Genomic DNA, 17,357 nt, shown 5'->3' with positions numbered 1-17,357 from the left:
ACACTCTTTCTCTGTTACACTTCTGAAATTGACTAGTCTCACACGTTTGATGTTTGCTGGGACCTGCCACTCTTTTACTATGACCAACAGCAACTATTCATATAACTGCATGCTTCTGTTTCTCTTTATCCCAACTTCTGCAACCACCCCCACCCCCTCCAATCCACACCCCACTTCAGTAAAGTTTTTTTTTGTTATTCAATAAATAGTAACAATTAACCATATCCAGGAAGCACTGTCAACACCTGAGTACTCTGAAATTTCTAGAATGTTAACCTCATTTTTTTTGTATGTATTTTAAAACAGTTTTGGACAACCTTTAAATGGTCAGTTCCTCGGTTGTCTTCAGCCACTCAGGAATTGGGCAACAAAAGCTGGCTTTGTTAGTTACCAACAAAGCCATCAGGTCAAACAGAACAATGACTACAGTTCGTTACAAAAGATTATGCAACATGCAGTACATGAAAAGGTGGTTTGCACACCCATTGATGACTTAAATAAAAGTCAGTGCTATACATCAGAATGATATGCTCAAACATACTTTTGTTTGTAAGGCCTAATAACACAACTTTTTTTATTGTCAGTGATGGATTCCTCAGACATGAGTGGAAAGTCACCTTACATACATGCTACACACACACGCACACGCACACGCACATATGGAATAGCTTCTTTTCTTTTAAACATGCTTTGTGAATACGTGACTATATTCAAATTTTAATTTGAACACAGTTGTGTTACAATATATATTTGTGTTTGTGCATACTTATGTTTGTGATCCAATGTGCTCCAGCCATGACCATCTCAACTTTTTTTTTTGTATATCTAAGACCTTTTCTTTTTAAAGATGGTATCATATAATTTGAACATGATTTGGCTGCTATTTCTAGCAAGTCAAACAACCCCGGAGATCTGTGATTCTCAGCAAAGGAATAATTATGTCTTACTTGAACAAATGTTATTATATTATCTGCAGTCTATATCAAGATATATTTTTAAAATAATGTATTTTTTTTTTGGCTTTCTTTTTTCACCCTGCTAAAAGTTGTTATTTACAAGGAACTGACATATCATGATGCTTTCATCATCATCATCGTCGTTTAACGTCCGCTTTCCATGCTAGCATGGGTTGGACGATTTGACTGAGGACTGGTGAAACCAGATGGCTGCACCAGGCTCCAATCTGATCTGGCAGAGTTTCTACAGCTGGATGCCCTTCCTAATGCCAACCACTCAGAGAGTGTAGTGGGTGCTTTTACGTGCCACCTGCCCGAAGGCCAGTCAGGCGGTACTGGCAATGGCCACGCTCAAAATGGTGTATTTTATATGCCACCCGCACAAGAGCCAGTCCAGGGGCACTGGCAACGATCTCACTCGAAAGTCCTTTTTTTTTTATATAATTGAAATATTTAGAGTGTATTTTTGCCTGGTTGAAACCTTGTCTGTTGCACAAATCTTGTCTGTGGTCTGCATCTAGTTGTCTTGTAGAAACTCAGGTGCAGGTGTTGCTGTATGGTAAGACGTTTACTTCCCAACCACACGGTTCCAGTTCAGTCCCACTGTGTGGCACCATGGGTGTCTCTTCTGCTGTATCCTCAGGCTGACCAAAGCCTTGTGAGTGGATTTGGTAGGTGGAAACTGAAAGAAGCCCATTGTGTGTGTGTTTGTGTGTATTTATATATCTATGTGTGTGTATTTGGCCCCCACCACTACTTGACAACCAGTGTTGGTGTGTTTACATCCCTGTAATGTAGCAAGTTTTGCAAAAGAGACTGATAGAATAAGTACTAGGCTTTTTAAAAAAAAAGTCCTGCGGTTGATTTGTTTGGCTAAAACCCTTCAAGGCAGTACCCCAGCATGACTGCAGTCAAATGACTGAAACAAGTAAAAGATAAAAAGATATTTCTATAAGTCTGTACATCCACTTTTTTCTCCTTGTCATATGTGTCAGTTTGGTTCCAAGTCTGGTCATTGAATCTTTCAGTGTGTGTATGTGAATTAAGCTGAGTGTGATCTAGTGTGTGTGCGTGTGTGTGTGTGTGTGTGTGTGTGTGTGTGTGCGTGCGGGTGAGTGACTGGTTAAGAATTGTGCTGTGTAATCTGATTGTGTGAGTGACAAGATAAGAATTAAGCTGTGATCTGAGTGTGTGTGAGGGTGAGCGACAGGTTAAGAATTTAGCTATGTGATCTAATGAGTGTGTGTGTATGTGTCTGAGGGTGAGTGACAAGTTAAGAATCAAACTGAATGTGTGTGGGTGTGTGACAATTGAGAATTGAGGTGAGTGTGATCTAATGTGTGTGTGTTAGGGTGAGTGACAGGTTGAGAATTAAGCTGAGTGAGACTAAACCCAAAACCACATAGTTACAAAGCAAGCTTCTTAATGTCATAGTCATGCCTGCACCTATGACAATTATTGATGCCGCAATAGGAAAAAGAACTTTAACCCTTTTGTTACCATGTTTCTGTTGAAATACACTGCCTTTGTTTCAATTAATTTTGGAAAATGATGAAGAATTTAGTAAAATAACTTTGTCATTGTTAACCTGGTGTTTGGAACATAAATAAACATGCAATTTTGAAAGGTTTTAATTTAGATCACTTTAAACATGAACTTTGTATCATAAAAGCAGAGGTGGTCTTGTGCGGGTTGGTATCAAAAGGGTTAATGTTATATAACACCTAGCTTCTGTTCATAAACCCTTCTTGTATACCATACTTGATGCCATAAAAGATGCACAGGCATGTTAAATGCACCTCAATTGCAGCTGCACATATTCAGGAATCAAAGTTTTTAGAGCATTAACCCTTTTGCATTCAGATTACTCTCTCAAAAGTAATGCTTATTTGTTTTGTATTAACCCTGCATAATCTTGTTGTTCTGAGGTTTTGCTGATGTGATTGTTTACTTTTACAATGATATTGTAGGGTAAGTGTAAGTAGTCAGATCTGGTCAGTTTAAACAAAATAGGTAGAATATCTGGGCCTAGTCTGTATCTAGTTGTCTTGTAGAAACTTTCAGGCTCAGGCATGGTTGTATGGCAAGAAGTTTACATTCCAACCACATGGTTCTGGGTTCAGTCCCACTGTGTGGCACCCTGGACATCGTCTTTTATAGCCTCAGGCTGACCAAAGACTTGCAAGTTGCTTTAGTAGACGGAAACTGAAAGAAGCCCACAGTATTGATACATATATCTATGTGTGTGTCCCTCATCACTGTTTGACAACTGTGGGGTGTTTATGTCCCTGTGAAGGGTTTAAGCATGTAATACAGACCTAACTTTGCATATAAAACCTGGGTGATTTTTTTTGTTTTTTTTAAAAAAATTTTTGAGACATTTTAGAAACAAACTGCATGCTGTATACCATCAAATATGGTAAACATTTTCCACGTGGCTACACTTACTGAAGTCCAGCTGTGTTGTCAATTTCTATGTTTGTATTCTTTTATTGTCTCACCAGTTTCAATCATGTTTAGACACCATCTTGAGGGATTTTACTTGATCATACTGACCCCTAGTACTAATTTCTCTCTGGTATTTATTTTACCAGTTTCTGCTTATTGGAGAGCTAAGTTACACACACACACACACGTTTATATGATAAGTTTGTTTCAGTTTCTGTCTTCCAAATCCACTCATGTGGCTTTGGTCAGCCCGGGGCTGTAATAGAAGACACCTGCTCAAGGAGACTGAAGTAGGACTGAGTTAGAAACTGCCTGGGTGAGAAGAAAACGTTTTAGTCATGCAGCCATGCATGTTCCTTTATTTATGAATGTTTGTTGTCTTGTGAAAGAATTCATTTGTTACATCATCATCATCACCACCATTATCACTATCACCACCACCACCACCACCACCACCACCCTCATCATCTTCATCATCATCAGCAACAAGACCATCATTTACCATCTATGTTTCATGCTGGCATGGGTTGGATGGAATGGCATGGCTAGGTGAATGTAAATATTAGTTTTAATGGCTAAAGATTTTTATGGTAAAAGTATTGAAATAAAAATGGTAAAAGTGTAAATTTTTGTTTTTTCCTCTTTTATTTTTAACTGCATTGTAGCTTCCTTAAGTACTATTTTAATTAGTTTTATATTTTCTCTTTTGTCATTACAGGTTCTGTTTCGATTGAATTGTTTTGTGTTCACTTTGTGTTTTGTGATGGACAGAGCCTACCAATTTTATTACTTTGTACCACTTGTGTCTTTCTGGTACATAGTTGTCTACATTACTATGGCAGCCTGGCCCCATGTCTCCAAATTGACCGTAGAATGTACGTATGATTGTCACCTTTTCAATGGTCAAAATTTATTCTGATTTATTTTAGTGCTTAGTCTCAGATTAACCTTGGTCAATCAGACTTATAACCAACTCAACAACATTCTTGTCATTTTATACATATTTTATCTCAGACTACGTTATCTAATATATTCAACCTCCTTTTTTCTTTTATAGGTAGGGCCTAATATGAGAGAGATTTTTTTTGTTATTTCTTAGCAGGTTGAATGACCATATTTTTTGCCTTTCAACTATGCTTCAAATGAATTCCAAGGTATTTCTGAAGTAGAATTGTATCTACTTGACAAAACAAATCATGTATATCTTTGCCAAAACTTAATTTAAATTTTGAATAATATATTAAATAGTCAAAGACAAATTAAATGTATTCGGAGAAAACTAATAACAGTTAACTTGTTTTGAGATCATGCCCTATTAACATGGAGAGGGTCTATGAGTTTCTACATAAGTCTTACTGGACCTTTGTTAACTTTCCTTAGGTCAGTGATAGACTGTTTTGAACACAAGTGTCAGTCATCAAATATATGTATGTATGTATGTACATTCATTCGTTTATTTATGTATTTATTTAACAGCTGTACACGTAACCTGCTTCTGTGTTTTCCCCAGTATCTCTAATTAACGATTCTTCCATCTCTTTATTGTAGCTAACTTCCATTATCTCTACATGGTCTCCAAGTTTATTCTCTTGGCAGTATTTATCACCTTATTTTACCTTTCAGAAGTAAGTTAACATTTTATCGATATATTTTGCTTTACTAAAAACACATCTGGTCAGGATTGATGTTATTTTGTATCACTAATTACCACTTGTTTATTTATTTTACATTGTCACTAATTAGTGAACAACAGTGTAATTAGTTGATGGCTCACTGGTTCACTGTTCACTGCATTCTGATGATGGGAATGACTAGGCTGTTTCTGTGACAACTCAATGTAGAACAGTTATTGCAAGCAACATTGTTTGAAGAGCAGCAGTTTTGTTTTTCTCTCACCAATATCAACATTGTTCAATGATATAACATAGTTGAATGGTGATGTGCAGAGGGACTGAACCTAGAATGATGTAGCTGTGAAGTAAACTTCTTAATAACACTTCTATACCTGCATCCACTTGAACTGCCTCTGTTGAAACAAAGGGTTTCTTTCCTTGTGTGGTGGACAGACTGTGTGAAGTATTTGTAAGTTGTGTGCTGTAGTATATAGTGAGACATAGTATTTGAAAGTGGAATATCTGCAGAGTTTGGAGAGTAACTATGATGTTTTAGATCGGTAATGTTAAATCCTGTGTGGAAGGTGGTGTATGTATGAGCTTAGGAAGTGTTTATGCGCTTGTGTCATCAATCAGTTATGCTGGTATGGGCATGGGATTTAAATGGATTGTGTGTGTCATGTGTGAATGGGCTGTGTTTTGTATGGAAGAAGATGGATGAGAATGAGGAGTGAACTGAGATCTCAGGACACTGGGCTTCACAGAAGAGATCATGAGGGACTAAAATTAGATTAGATTACTTGTGATGTGTGTACAACCACGAGGTGTGTGTGTGTGTGTGAGAGACAATGTACATGTGTAAATGTGTATGTATATATGTGTATGTGTTCCCATCCATTCTACATATATCTATGTATGTGTTTCAGTGTATGAGTTCATGTATCGATTTGTCTGTAAAGTGGTTTATCCTATCATTTATCTATCAATTATTATTATTACTCTATTATAATACAACAAATACCAATGGTTTATAATAATATTCTCCTACCTAATTGTCTGTAACTAGTTAGTAACACAGACATTTTGCTTATAGAGTTGTTTTCCTTTTTTTTTTTGCAGGTCTTCTTTGAAAAAGTCTTTCTGTCCCGACCTTTTAAAGCTTTATTTGTGACTTCTGATGACTCTATACGAGAATGGAGGTTTCGTTGGCAGCTGGACAGATACGTAAGTATTTAATATCATCCTTTCACCCAATTTCAAATCTATAGACAACCCTCAATATTTTCCCTCCTGTTCCATTCAGCCATTGTCAATTCATTACTGGATGTAACCTCATAATGCCGTTCTTGGTTTATCTATGTTGGCTGAACTCCTACTTGTCCACACAGGCCAGTTGTAGTTAGGAGATATATTATCATCATCATCATCATTTAATGTCCATATTCCATGCTGGCTTGGGTTGGATAGTTTGACAGGATCTGATGGGGCTCAAGGACTGCATCATGTTACAGCATCTGCTTTGGCATGGTTTACGTGGTTGGCTGTCCTTTGTAACACCACCTGCATCAGAGTGTGTACAGGGTAATTTTTTTTTCATGCCATCAACTCTTGTGATGCTATTATGCAATTTGCAAGGCTACAGGCTCCAAGTGATAGCCTTATGCTTGGAGATATGTTGCCAAAGAATGATGATGGGGTGAAGTAGGAGTGTTTAGCAGCTGAATAGTAATGATGAAACAGAAGATAAGAGAAGGAAAAGAGAGGAATGATGTTGTGAAGGTTTTTTAAGATATTAGAATTGTTTGAAGGAGATTTGACTCCTATTTCTAGTCAGGTCAAACAACTGTTGCTCATTTCATTGTTGTAGTTGTTGTTTGAAGTTTTGATGCATTGTTTGTTTCAAAACAGAGTTCACTGTTATAATGCTAATATATTAATCATCTTGAAATATAATAAATGACCTATGAAGAGTTGTAGATAGGTTTACGGTTAAACATTAGACATTAAAATTGGTAGGATAGTAACTATATTGACAAGAATTGGGTTGAGAAGTGGTGACGGTTACTGTGTTGTGAGATGGAGGTCATATATGTTATTCTTGTGAGATAGAAGTTGTATATGTATTGTTGCAGTGTGAGATGGAGGTTATATATATCATTGCACTTTAGTAAAAGAAATTGTGTTGTGAGATGAAGTAGATGTTCAGATTTTGACTAGTGGTCTGACCATGTTGTTTAAGTTTTCTTCTTGAAAAACATATGACAACACTTCAATTTATATTTCCAGAAAGCCTTTGACAGGGTCCCCCGATCCCTTATCTGGTGGTCAATGAGGAAACTTGGGATAGAAGAATGGCTAGTGAGAGCTGTGCGAGCCATGTACAGAGATGCGGCCAGTAAGGTGAGGGTTGGAAATGAGTACAGCAATGAATTCCGGGTAGAGGTAGGGGTCCACCAAGGTTCCGTCCTCAGCCCCCTATTATTTACCATAGTCCTCCAGGCAATCACAGAGGAGTTCAAGACAGGTTGCCCCTGGGAGCTCCTCTATGCTGATGACCTTGCCCTAATTGCGGAGTCACTATCAGAACTAGAGGAGAAGTTTCAGGTGTGGAAGCAAGGTCTAGAATTGAAGGGCCTTAGAGTCAACCTAGCTAAAACCAAAATCCTAATAAGTAGGAAGGTAGATAAAACACAAACCCCTTCAGGTAGATGGCCCTGCTCAGTATGTAGAAAAGGAGTAGGTAGTAACTCTATAAGATGTACCCGGTGCAAGCTATGGACACATAAGAGGTGCAGCAACATCAAAGGCAGGTTAACTAGCAAGTTAGTTTTTGTTTGTGGCAGATGTTCAGGTGCAATAAAGACTGCAAACAAACAGGAAACAACTTCTATCTCATTCCAGGGTGAAAAACTAGAGGTAGTCGATAGCTTCCGCTATCTGGGCGACCAAGTTAGTAGTGGGGGTGGGTGCGCTGAAAGTGTAGCTGCTAGAATAAGAATAGCCTGGGCAAAGTTTAGAGAGCTCTTACCCCTGCTGGCGACAAAGGGACTCTCACTCAGAGTAAAAGGCAGACTGTATGACGCATGCGTACGAACAACCATGCTACATGGCAGTGAAACATGGGCTGTAACTGCTGAGGACATACGTAAGCTCGCAAGGAATGAAGCCAGTATGCTCCGTTGGATGTGTAATGTCAATGTGAATACCCGTCAGAGTGTAAGTATCTTGAGAGAAAAGCTGAACATTAGAAGCATCAGTTGTGGCGTGCAAGAGAGACGATTGCGCTGGTATGGACATGTGGTGAGAATGGAGGAGGATAGCTGCGTGAAAAAGTGCCACACCCTAACAGTTGAGGGAACCCGTGGAAGAGGTAGGCCCAGGAAGACCTGGGCTGAGGTGGTGAGGCAAGACCTTCGTACATTGGGCCTCACCGAGGCGATGACTACGGACCGAGACCTTTGGAAATGGGCTGTGCGTGAGAAGACCCGGCAAGCCAAGTAAGATCGTTGCCAGTGCCCCTGGACTGGTTCTTGTGCGGGTGGCACATGAGATGCACCATTTTGAGCGTGGCCGTTGCCAGTACCGCCTGACTGGCTCCTGTAGGATTTTCGAGCGAGATCGTTGCCAGTGCCCCTGGACTGGCTTGTGCGGGTGGCACATAAAAGACACCATTTCGAGCGTGGCCGTTTTCGTGCGGGTGACACGTAAAAGCACCCACTACACTCTCTGAGTGGTTGGCGTTAGGAAGGGCATCCAGCTGTAGAAACTCTGCCAAATCAGACTGGAGCCTGGTGTTGCCATCCGGTTTCACCAGTCCTCAGTCAAATCGTCCAACCCATGCTAGCATGGAAAGCGGACGTTAAACGATGATGATGATGATGATGATTTAACTATATTCTCTGACAACAAAAAACAATAAAGAAAATATGAAGAAAGTGGCAATGATTTTGGTGACATTAATGTTATGTTGATATTGTATTTTTTTTTTATCCTTTCAGAGTACCTTATATGGCATGTTATTTGCTTTTGGTTACCAGTTACTAATCAAGTACCGAATAATAGATGACACAACACGAGATACTCTTTTTTCAAAAGGAGCATCCTGGCTTTTGTGCATATTTTCTATACTTGGTATTACTGTAAGTATATATTTTGTTATTGGTTTTTAATTTTCTTTAACTAGTTTCAGTCATTGCTGGGGGGGGGGGGGGCATTTCCTAGTTTATCTTGCTTTTAAGATCAAATATTACTATGACAATGTTTGATCTCCATCCTTCGAAGGATGAGGAAATATGTATTTAGAATTTACTTGAATCTTCTTCCTTTTCAACATTTCGTTTTGTTCTTAAGAAAGAAGTTTATTGTATCAAGGCTTGTTTTCGTTTCTCCTATTCTCTTCTCATGTTGCAAGTTACTTGGTGACTTCATTAGTGCTAATAATACAAAAAAAAAAAAAAGCACCCAGTACATACTATAAAGTGGTTGGTGTTATGAAGGGCATCCAGTTGTAGACACCATATCCTAGCTAACTTTGGAGCTTGACACAGCCTTGTGTCTCACCAGATCCTGTCAAACCATCCAACCCAAGCCAGCATAGAAAATGGATGTTAAATGATGATGATGATGATACCTTTACTAATTTATGGTTAAGTGGCTCATATTAAGAAACATGCAGATGTGTTGTTTGTCTCTATTGAGACTTCTGTTGTAGTTACTACAATTGCTGATGCTCTTCTGACTAACCAGCAGTAAACCCCCTCCACTGAAGTCTACTTTACTTTCCTCCTGTCACCCTTACTGTATCTCAATTCTCATATCCTATACGAAGCACTTCAGCCAATCTTTCCTCCCTCATTTTATCTACATACATTGACTGGACATCAACATCAAACTCACCAATCTGGAACCAACAATATGACAATACCTTAAATAACAACTACAACTATGAAATGATACACATTTGTTTGACCATCCTAAAAACTCTCTCTCTCTCTCTCTCATTATTATTATTATTTCTGCTCCACAGGGCTATACAGTATTTGCCTGTGTGTGTCGTACAAAACCACACTGTAATGATGTTCATTCCTACTTAACATTTTTACCTGTAAGTATTTCACTTTTTTACAAACAAAAATTTATTTCCCCTTTTGCTGTTTTTTTTAACTAAATGTTTCGGATTGGTGCATTATATTTCTCTTCATGGTCAAGTAATTAAGAAGTTTGTTTAAACAACCTTGTAATTCTGGGTTCAGTCTTACTCCATGACTAACACTTAGCTTTTGGGGGTCCACTCTATTAGCAACATTTGTTCATGAAAGATATGATTTTCCCCTCCCAACAGCATAGGAAGCCTTGGCCATGGCGTCTTTCCCACTATCATTCTTTCTCAAACTGAGCTATAATTTTCTTTTAAGTGCATCAGCAATTTTCAAGTGCATGGGCATCTTGTATTGACAAGATATTTGACTAATAGTCTGCCAGGTGCCACTCTGGGACAAATGCTAGTGATTTTCAGCTGGGAGGATTTGAGCAAGCAGAAATGAAGTGCTTTGCCCAAGGATATGTTGCACCTCCTGGTTTACAACCATAGGATTGTGAGTTCGACTGGCTAACTACTAGGCTGTTGCTCCTTATAAGTAGTAGCATACTAAAATTGAAACAAATTACTGAGTGACTGTTATGTGAGAGTGATATATGAGAAAGTCAGACATCCCCAATTAATGTGCTGTGACACTTGCCTGCTATAAACAGTCCCTAGATGTGCCACATATTTATAAAGATAGTTGGAAAATGTCAGGATATGTAGGAAGCTTTTGTGTTTTGGATGCACTGCAATCAGTGCAAGTGTATTCTTTTACAGCAAAGTGCAATCTGTCCTCTGAACTCTGTTTTAAAATGCTTTTAATGTACAAGGGGTGCTGAAAAGTTCCTAGCTTTGGGTAAAAGAAAGTACAGGAGAATCAGTTAATTATGATTTTACATGACATATTCCCCTCTCAGATTTACACACTTATTGCAGTGGTCCTTCAGTGTTTCTAAGCCCTGTAAAAGAACTCAGAAGGTTGGGCCTCCAACCAGGCCTTTCGTAATACTCTTAAAGGCAGGAATTTTTCAGCACCCCCCCTCGCATGTGTGTGTATAGATATATATATATATATATATATATATTACAAAACAAGACATAAAAATCTACCATAACACTTTCAGGGCCTTGTTCAGTGCACTGTAGATAGAAAGAAACAAAAAAGGTTTAACATCACTGTTCTAAGCATGACAAAATATCCTTGATATTTGATAAAATTAAAATTATCTCTACAAATCAATTTTCTCTAGAAGAAAATAAATTGATAACTATTATAGTCAAAGGAAACTCATAAAGATTTTTGTTGATACCAAAAAGACAAAAAACTCGGCAAAGGAAAATTATAAATAGCATAAATTTTCCTGGCCAGAGGAAAGGTGAATTCTGATGTTTAAGGTAGGATTTTTCTTTGAAGAAACGAGAAGTGTTTAATGGCTGTAAAGGAAATTGTAAGATTGTTAGAGACAAATATCTGGAGGGTGTATTATTAGGTATGAAGTAGGTGACAGAAGGTCATGGACCAGAGTAATAAAGAAGAACAGTTTTGGAGTTTGGTGCTCAAGGATCTTCACTTTTTTCTTTTCCTTGCTTTTTTTCTTCTCTTTTTTTTCTAAAGTTAATGTTCCAAAAAGGATCTTTTGTTTTACCTTAGAACTTTAAAACTTTTACATATACACCCCACCAAAAAAATATATGTACATGGAAATATGTATCCAACCATAAAGACTGTACCAAACAGATGTTGGAGCATGGCATGATGCAGCCCTTGGGCTAACAGATCCTATCAAATCATTCATCTTATGCCAGCATGGAACATGTATGTGAAATGATGATTATGATGCTGATGATGATAAAATAAAAATTAAAGATTGGAATTTGTGATATTATTTTTATTTCATAGTTGTCAATTGTTTCAACAATCCCATGGTAACTAATCTTGTGTTTTGTTTATAAACATGCCTGTTGTTAATAACTGAGTCATATATTACTATGTAATGTATTTACATAGTCATCCATAGAATTGTCCTGTCAAATAAATACGGAGATTATCTTACCCAAACTGACCTACTACTACTACTACTACTACTACTACTACTACTACTGCTGCTGCTGCTGCTACTACTACTACTAGGAGTTATTAGGATTGTGTAGAATATTATTTTTAGTTGATTCCAACTGTGTACCAGCAGCCAATAAGCATTATTTTTTTTAAAATTCCAACTGTGTATTCCCAACCAATAAGTATTGGTTTCTATGTACCTCACCATTACCTGTCACCATTGTGTTGTTGAGCCAATAAGGATGCCTTCCTATGGTCACTTGACCTAGCAGAAATAACAAGCAAATCTTGCTCAAATCACACCAGACCATGTTAGAAAGGACATATTGGTATGAACATCACAACTTTGCCCCCCCCCCCCCCCCCAAAGCTTTTAAGCTTCATGTTGACCAGGAGGATCAAGTTAGGGCGGTAGGTGAAGAGGAGACCAGTTTTCCAAGTCATGGCAACTGTGTGAACGAAGTTCTATGCTCTATCAAATATGACTAATTAATTAGTTTGCTGTATTTGATTTTATTCCTAACATTCTTAACTGATTACTGAGATATATATATATATGTATATATATTTGTTTTTTTTTTCCAGATTATTTCTTATATCATACTAAGGAATGTCCCAGGCTGGCTTCGGACAAAATACAGTACATTTTTTGCTTGGTTTGGGAAAATATCACTAGAGGTCAGTAATAGTTAATTAGTCTTTTTTTTATTCTTATTCATAAAATGTGCATCACATATGAACCCTTGGAGAATGAGAGAGCCTCTGTGGTTTACTAGAAACAGTAGTGAAATCACCTTCAAATCACACTCTACCATCATAAAAAATGTATCCCAGTGGGGCATACAGGATAATGTAGTCCAAGATATAGTAGATTTGAAAATAAATCAGGACTGCCACAGTTGGAATGTCTTTGATTATAGGTCTGCTCAGTCAAGACTGACTTTGGATCTAAACAACAACAACTATGGAGAAGGAATGAATCTTGTTGTTTGGAAAAGGAGTTAAAGGTGATGTGTGAAAAATGTTCCTTTGTTGCGTGTAGAAAGTGCTTGGGCCAAGAGAAATGAAGATACATGCACAGGCATGGTTGTGTGGTTAAGCAGCTTGCTTTGTAACCATGTGGCTTTCAGTTCAATCTCACTGTGCAACACCTTAAGCAAGTGTTTTCTATTTTAGCCTTAGTCTTACCAATGCCTTGTGAGTGAATTTGTCAAACAGAAACTGCATGGAAGCCTGTCATAATTTATATTTATGTCTGTGTTTGACGCTAACTGTCTGACAACCTGTGTTGGTTTGTTTATGTCTTTGTGACTTCACAGTTTGGTAAAAGTGTCTGATTGAATAAATATCAGACTTCAAAAAATAAGTGCTGGGTTCAATTTGTTTGATGAAATCCTTCAATACAGGGCCCCAGCATTGTTGCAGTCCAGTGACTGAAACAAGTAAAAAATAAGGGAAAATATACTCTATCAAAAGAACAAGTTTCTCTCATTTGCTGTTCATCAACTGCTTGATATATCATTAATAATATTTCATTTTCTCTTTATCAAATTTTTCATTATCTAATTTTTTTATTTCTCTATTTTTGTTTCCTTATTTCCAGTTATTCATTGCTCAGTATCACATCTGGTTGGCATCGGATACTCATGGTATTTTGGTGCTAGTTCCTGGTTACCCAGTTCTCAATGTGGTTATCACTTCATACATTCTCGTCTGCATCTGCCATGAAATTCATTGTATTACCACAGGGCTGGTGAAGTATGCAGTGCCCAGTGACTGGAAATTGTTACTACGGAATATCGTTCTCTTTGTGGCCATTCTGCTACCAGTCTCAATTAAAGAAGGGGCTCTTGTGTTGTGATTCTATATGGTAAAGGAGCTTATATTGAGCACATCTGTGATGTTGATATTACCAACAGTTTCTCTATGGAGTACAAAACTACAGAGAGAGATGGAAAGAGAAGAAAACAAACCTGGGTGAAACTCTTGCACAGATACCTGTGTACTTGTGTGAGTGCATAACTCTAATTGTATGTCTGAGGACGTACTTGTTTTTTTGTAAATGTATGTGTATGCGTGTGTTGGTTGAGCATGAAAGCAGAAATATCTGCTGGCATTTGTATTGCTGGTCACATGAGGTGTGTTCCTCCTACTCAGTGACCAATTTCGGACAAACCCACAATCAATTCACTTTCCTCAGAGTCTAGGTTAATTGGCAGAAAGTCATCGAAACTTGGTCTATTTATTTGTGTACAGACTCTTTGTGAACATATTTGATATGAATTTGTGCAGAACTGAAGTTTGCTGAAGTACTGAGAGAGAAAGCAGGAGAGGAAGAAAGAAAAAGAAAAAAGAAAAGAAAGAGAAAAAAAAAACTGGCGTTTAAACTAGGAGTATCTGCTACTTCCAAACAGACTAATTCAGTTTGAATGACACTAACCAGGTTTCAGCTTTGTTATATTTCTATGTAAAATAGAAACTAGTCAAAGATTAATTTCAAAGTGGAAATCCATGATAATTGTTTTAAAAAAGATCAGACACCAAAAGAATGTTATTTATTTAAAATTTCTTTGCTTTTTTTCTTTCTTTGTCTGCATAATGCTCAGTTTTCATCAAAAGAACCTGCTATAAAAGAAAAAATAGAAATATCAGAAAAAAAAAAAAATGCAAATCTTTCCTGTAAAACCCATCATCCAGAACACCAGTCTGTGAACAAAAATCAAATTTTATGGTGTTGTTTGCAGCTAAACATTTATGGCAAGTTAAAGAAAGTTGATTTGAAGATTTAACGTGTTTTCATTTCTCAGCTTGGTACCAAACATTGCCGGCTGAGGAAAGATTCAGGATTACTGTATTATATTTCATATATTGAATAATGTTTGAGTTTTTTTTTTAATGAACTATGAGATATATGTATGTACACACACACTATAAAACATATTGAGTACTCTTTGTCTTTTCTTACAGAATGTGTGTGTGTGAATATATATATATATAAATATATATATATATAAAATGTGTATGTGTATATATATTTTCTTGTCTTTAAAATTTAGGTTTCTTTTTTAAGAGTCCCTGATATTTTCTATCCAAAATATATTTTGCCAAAATCAAATAAGCTCGTTTAGAATGTTGTTAAAATTTATCAAATTTCTCCATAAGTCTTAATTATTTGCTGATTTCTTGTAAAATTATTTCATCTAATCAAGAATGTAATATTTAAAAAAGTTATTGGATGGCAGAATTGGTAAAGTCCCAGACAAAAATAAGTTATGATATTTAGTTACATCTCTTTATATGTGCTAAGTTCAAATTCCCTCAGGGTCGACTTTGCCTTCCATTTTTCCATTGTCAATAATATAAGTACTAATGAAGTACTTGGAGTTGATGTTATTAACTATGCTAGACATAGTCAGCCTTCTTTGATTAGTGGGCTACATGGGACATGACACACCATCAGGTGGGCCACCTTACTAAAGCAAAAAATTCCAAGAAATTTTTTTGTTAGGCGTGTTATTTAGGAAGTCCTTTGCCCATGACTAGACTAAATCCTCCCACCATCACCACCACCATCACCAAATATGTGGCCTTGTGCCTCTGTAAGAGATTATTACTTAAAAGTAATTTGTTGAAGTTTCAAGTTAACTATTAGTTCAAGGAAATTTAGCATATTGTTAAAATGTTGGAAAAAAAAACATAAATAAGAATTATGGTCAACAGCTATAAATATCAGTCTTGAATGTACATTTGGCATTATTGAGAAATGGTGGTCTTCATGTCTTTTATAACATTTCTCCTGGAAAGATATCTCTTTTTACGTCTCACCTTTTTACATGTGAGATGTTAATAATTTATCTCCAGTAAAAATCTAACCCTTTATTTTTATTTAAAAAAAATAAAAGAAGTTTCTCTATCACATATTTCCTTTTTCTGGTTGTATAACTCTTATTTTCTCTTGAGTATGGTTGTGAACTATCATTCTCTGTCTCTCTCTGTTTCTATTACTGGGGGGGGGGGGGGGGTCCTTGTTTCTGCAGAGATCTTTGTTAGATGTGATTATTGTTCTTTAATTCCTCCTTTTTTTTTTTTTTTTCTGTGGTGTAATCAGCAGTAAGAGGACAGTACTTGTGACAATCACTAACCCTCCACTTGATCAATCTGTATGGCAATGGAATTCCAATAGATTGTCACACAGGGACAGAAGGAGTAGGTGTAGTATTAGTTAGTGTGGGGTGAGGTGCTTCGAGTAGGTTTACGTGTTAGTTTGAGAGAAATATAGGAGGCTCTTGTTGCAATATTTCTTTTGAGATGTGGACATGATACATTTGTTCCGTGGAGATGTAGCATACATGTTATGTGGTCTCTTGATCTGTTAAAAATAGCAGCCAAATTCATCTCATATCACATCCTTTCATCTTGAAAGAAAGAAAAGACATACTGGATAATGTAGCCTGAGATAAACTTTCCAAACTATGGAATGGTCATCACTAGAATATCTTTGGTCTTAGATCTACTTCATCAAGGTTGACCTGAGGTTACAAAAAAAGAAAAAAGAAAACAAAAAAAAACAGTCAAACCTCTCCATTGCATCCATTTACAATTAGATAGTCTGTGGCAAGGAGTATTTTTTATCAGGGCCATATTACAACACCAGAAATAAGAGTTTGGATGAAGTCTGAGGATTCTTCATATTTGAACAACAGTGTTGTATTTAAGCAGTTATATCATCTGAAGGCTGTTGTAGAAATACTGACATTTGAATAATTTTATCATAAAAGAATATGTAATTTTTTTATGTTTTTACATGACATGTTTCTTATCCTTTTTTAAGTGGAAAATAATAATAATTTTTTTGGTCAGTGTATTGATAATTTAGGTGTTATAAGGTTAATGCAGCTTTGAAGACAATATTTAATCATGGTTTTTTTTCCTTAAAAACTAAATGACTTCTCTCTCTCTCTCTGATAAAAAGTTCTGCCTAAAGCATTAGACTTCTGTTTCTTCCTCTTTCTCACTATAATCATTTTTAACAACCATTTTTTAATGACTTTCATAGCTCAAATGAAATTTCTCGAGGCAAATTTGATACATGGATGCTCTTCCTGTCACCAACCCTCACTTGTTTCCGGCACAATGGCTGGACATGTTTTCACAGGACATTGCAAATGAGCAACATCCCTTGTATAGCATCAATGTTT

General features: G+C 36.8%; 1 protein-coding gene across 4 annotated transcripts in view; it reads left to right on the top strand.

Moving 5' to 3' along the window:
* LOC106868097 (N-acetylneuraminate (7)9-O-acetyltransferase) overlaps positions 1 to 14,692 on the top strand; it is a 62,587-nt gene extending 47,895 nt beyond the window's left edge. For all 4 annotated transcript variants that reach the window (XM_014913215.3, XM_014913213.3, XM_089338804.1 and 1 more), the window contains 7 exons: positions 4,123 to 4,279; positions 4,953 to 5,029; positions 6,137 to 6,241; positions 9,016 to 9,156; positions 10,044 to 10,121; positions 12,745 to 12,837; positions 13,763 to 14,692. In XM_014913215.3, coding sequence (XP_014768701.1) covers positions 4,123 to 4,279; positions 4,953 to 5,029; positions 6,137 to 6,241; positions 9,016 to 9,156; positions 10,044 to 10,121; positions 12,745 to 12,837; positions 13,763 to 14,020 — 909 coding nt within the window. In that variant the 3' untranslated portion in view covers positions 14,021 to 14,692. The remainder of the gene's footprint in view (positions 1 to 4,122; positions 4,280 to 4,952; positions 5,030 to 6,136; positions 6,242 to 9,015; positions 9,157 to 10,043; positions 10,122 to 12,744; positions 12,838 to 13,762) is intronic.
* Positions 14,693 to 17,357: the final 2,665 nt, after the last annotated feature.

The sequence above is a fragment of the Octopus bimaculoides genome, chromosome 21, assembly GCF_046866305.1.
Source record: "Octopus bimaculoides isolate indiv1 chromosome 21, ASM4686630v1, whole genome shotgun sequence".
Lineage (NCBI taxonomy): Eukaryota > Metazoa > Mollusca > Cephalopoda > Octopoda > Octopodidae > Octopus > Octopus bimaculoides.
The sequence above is the reverse complement of the archived record's forward strand: the minus strand, read 5'-3'. Positions and strand labels throughout refer to the sequence as shown.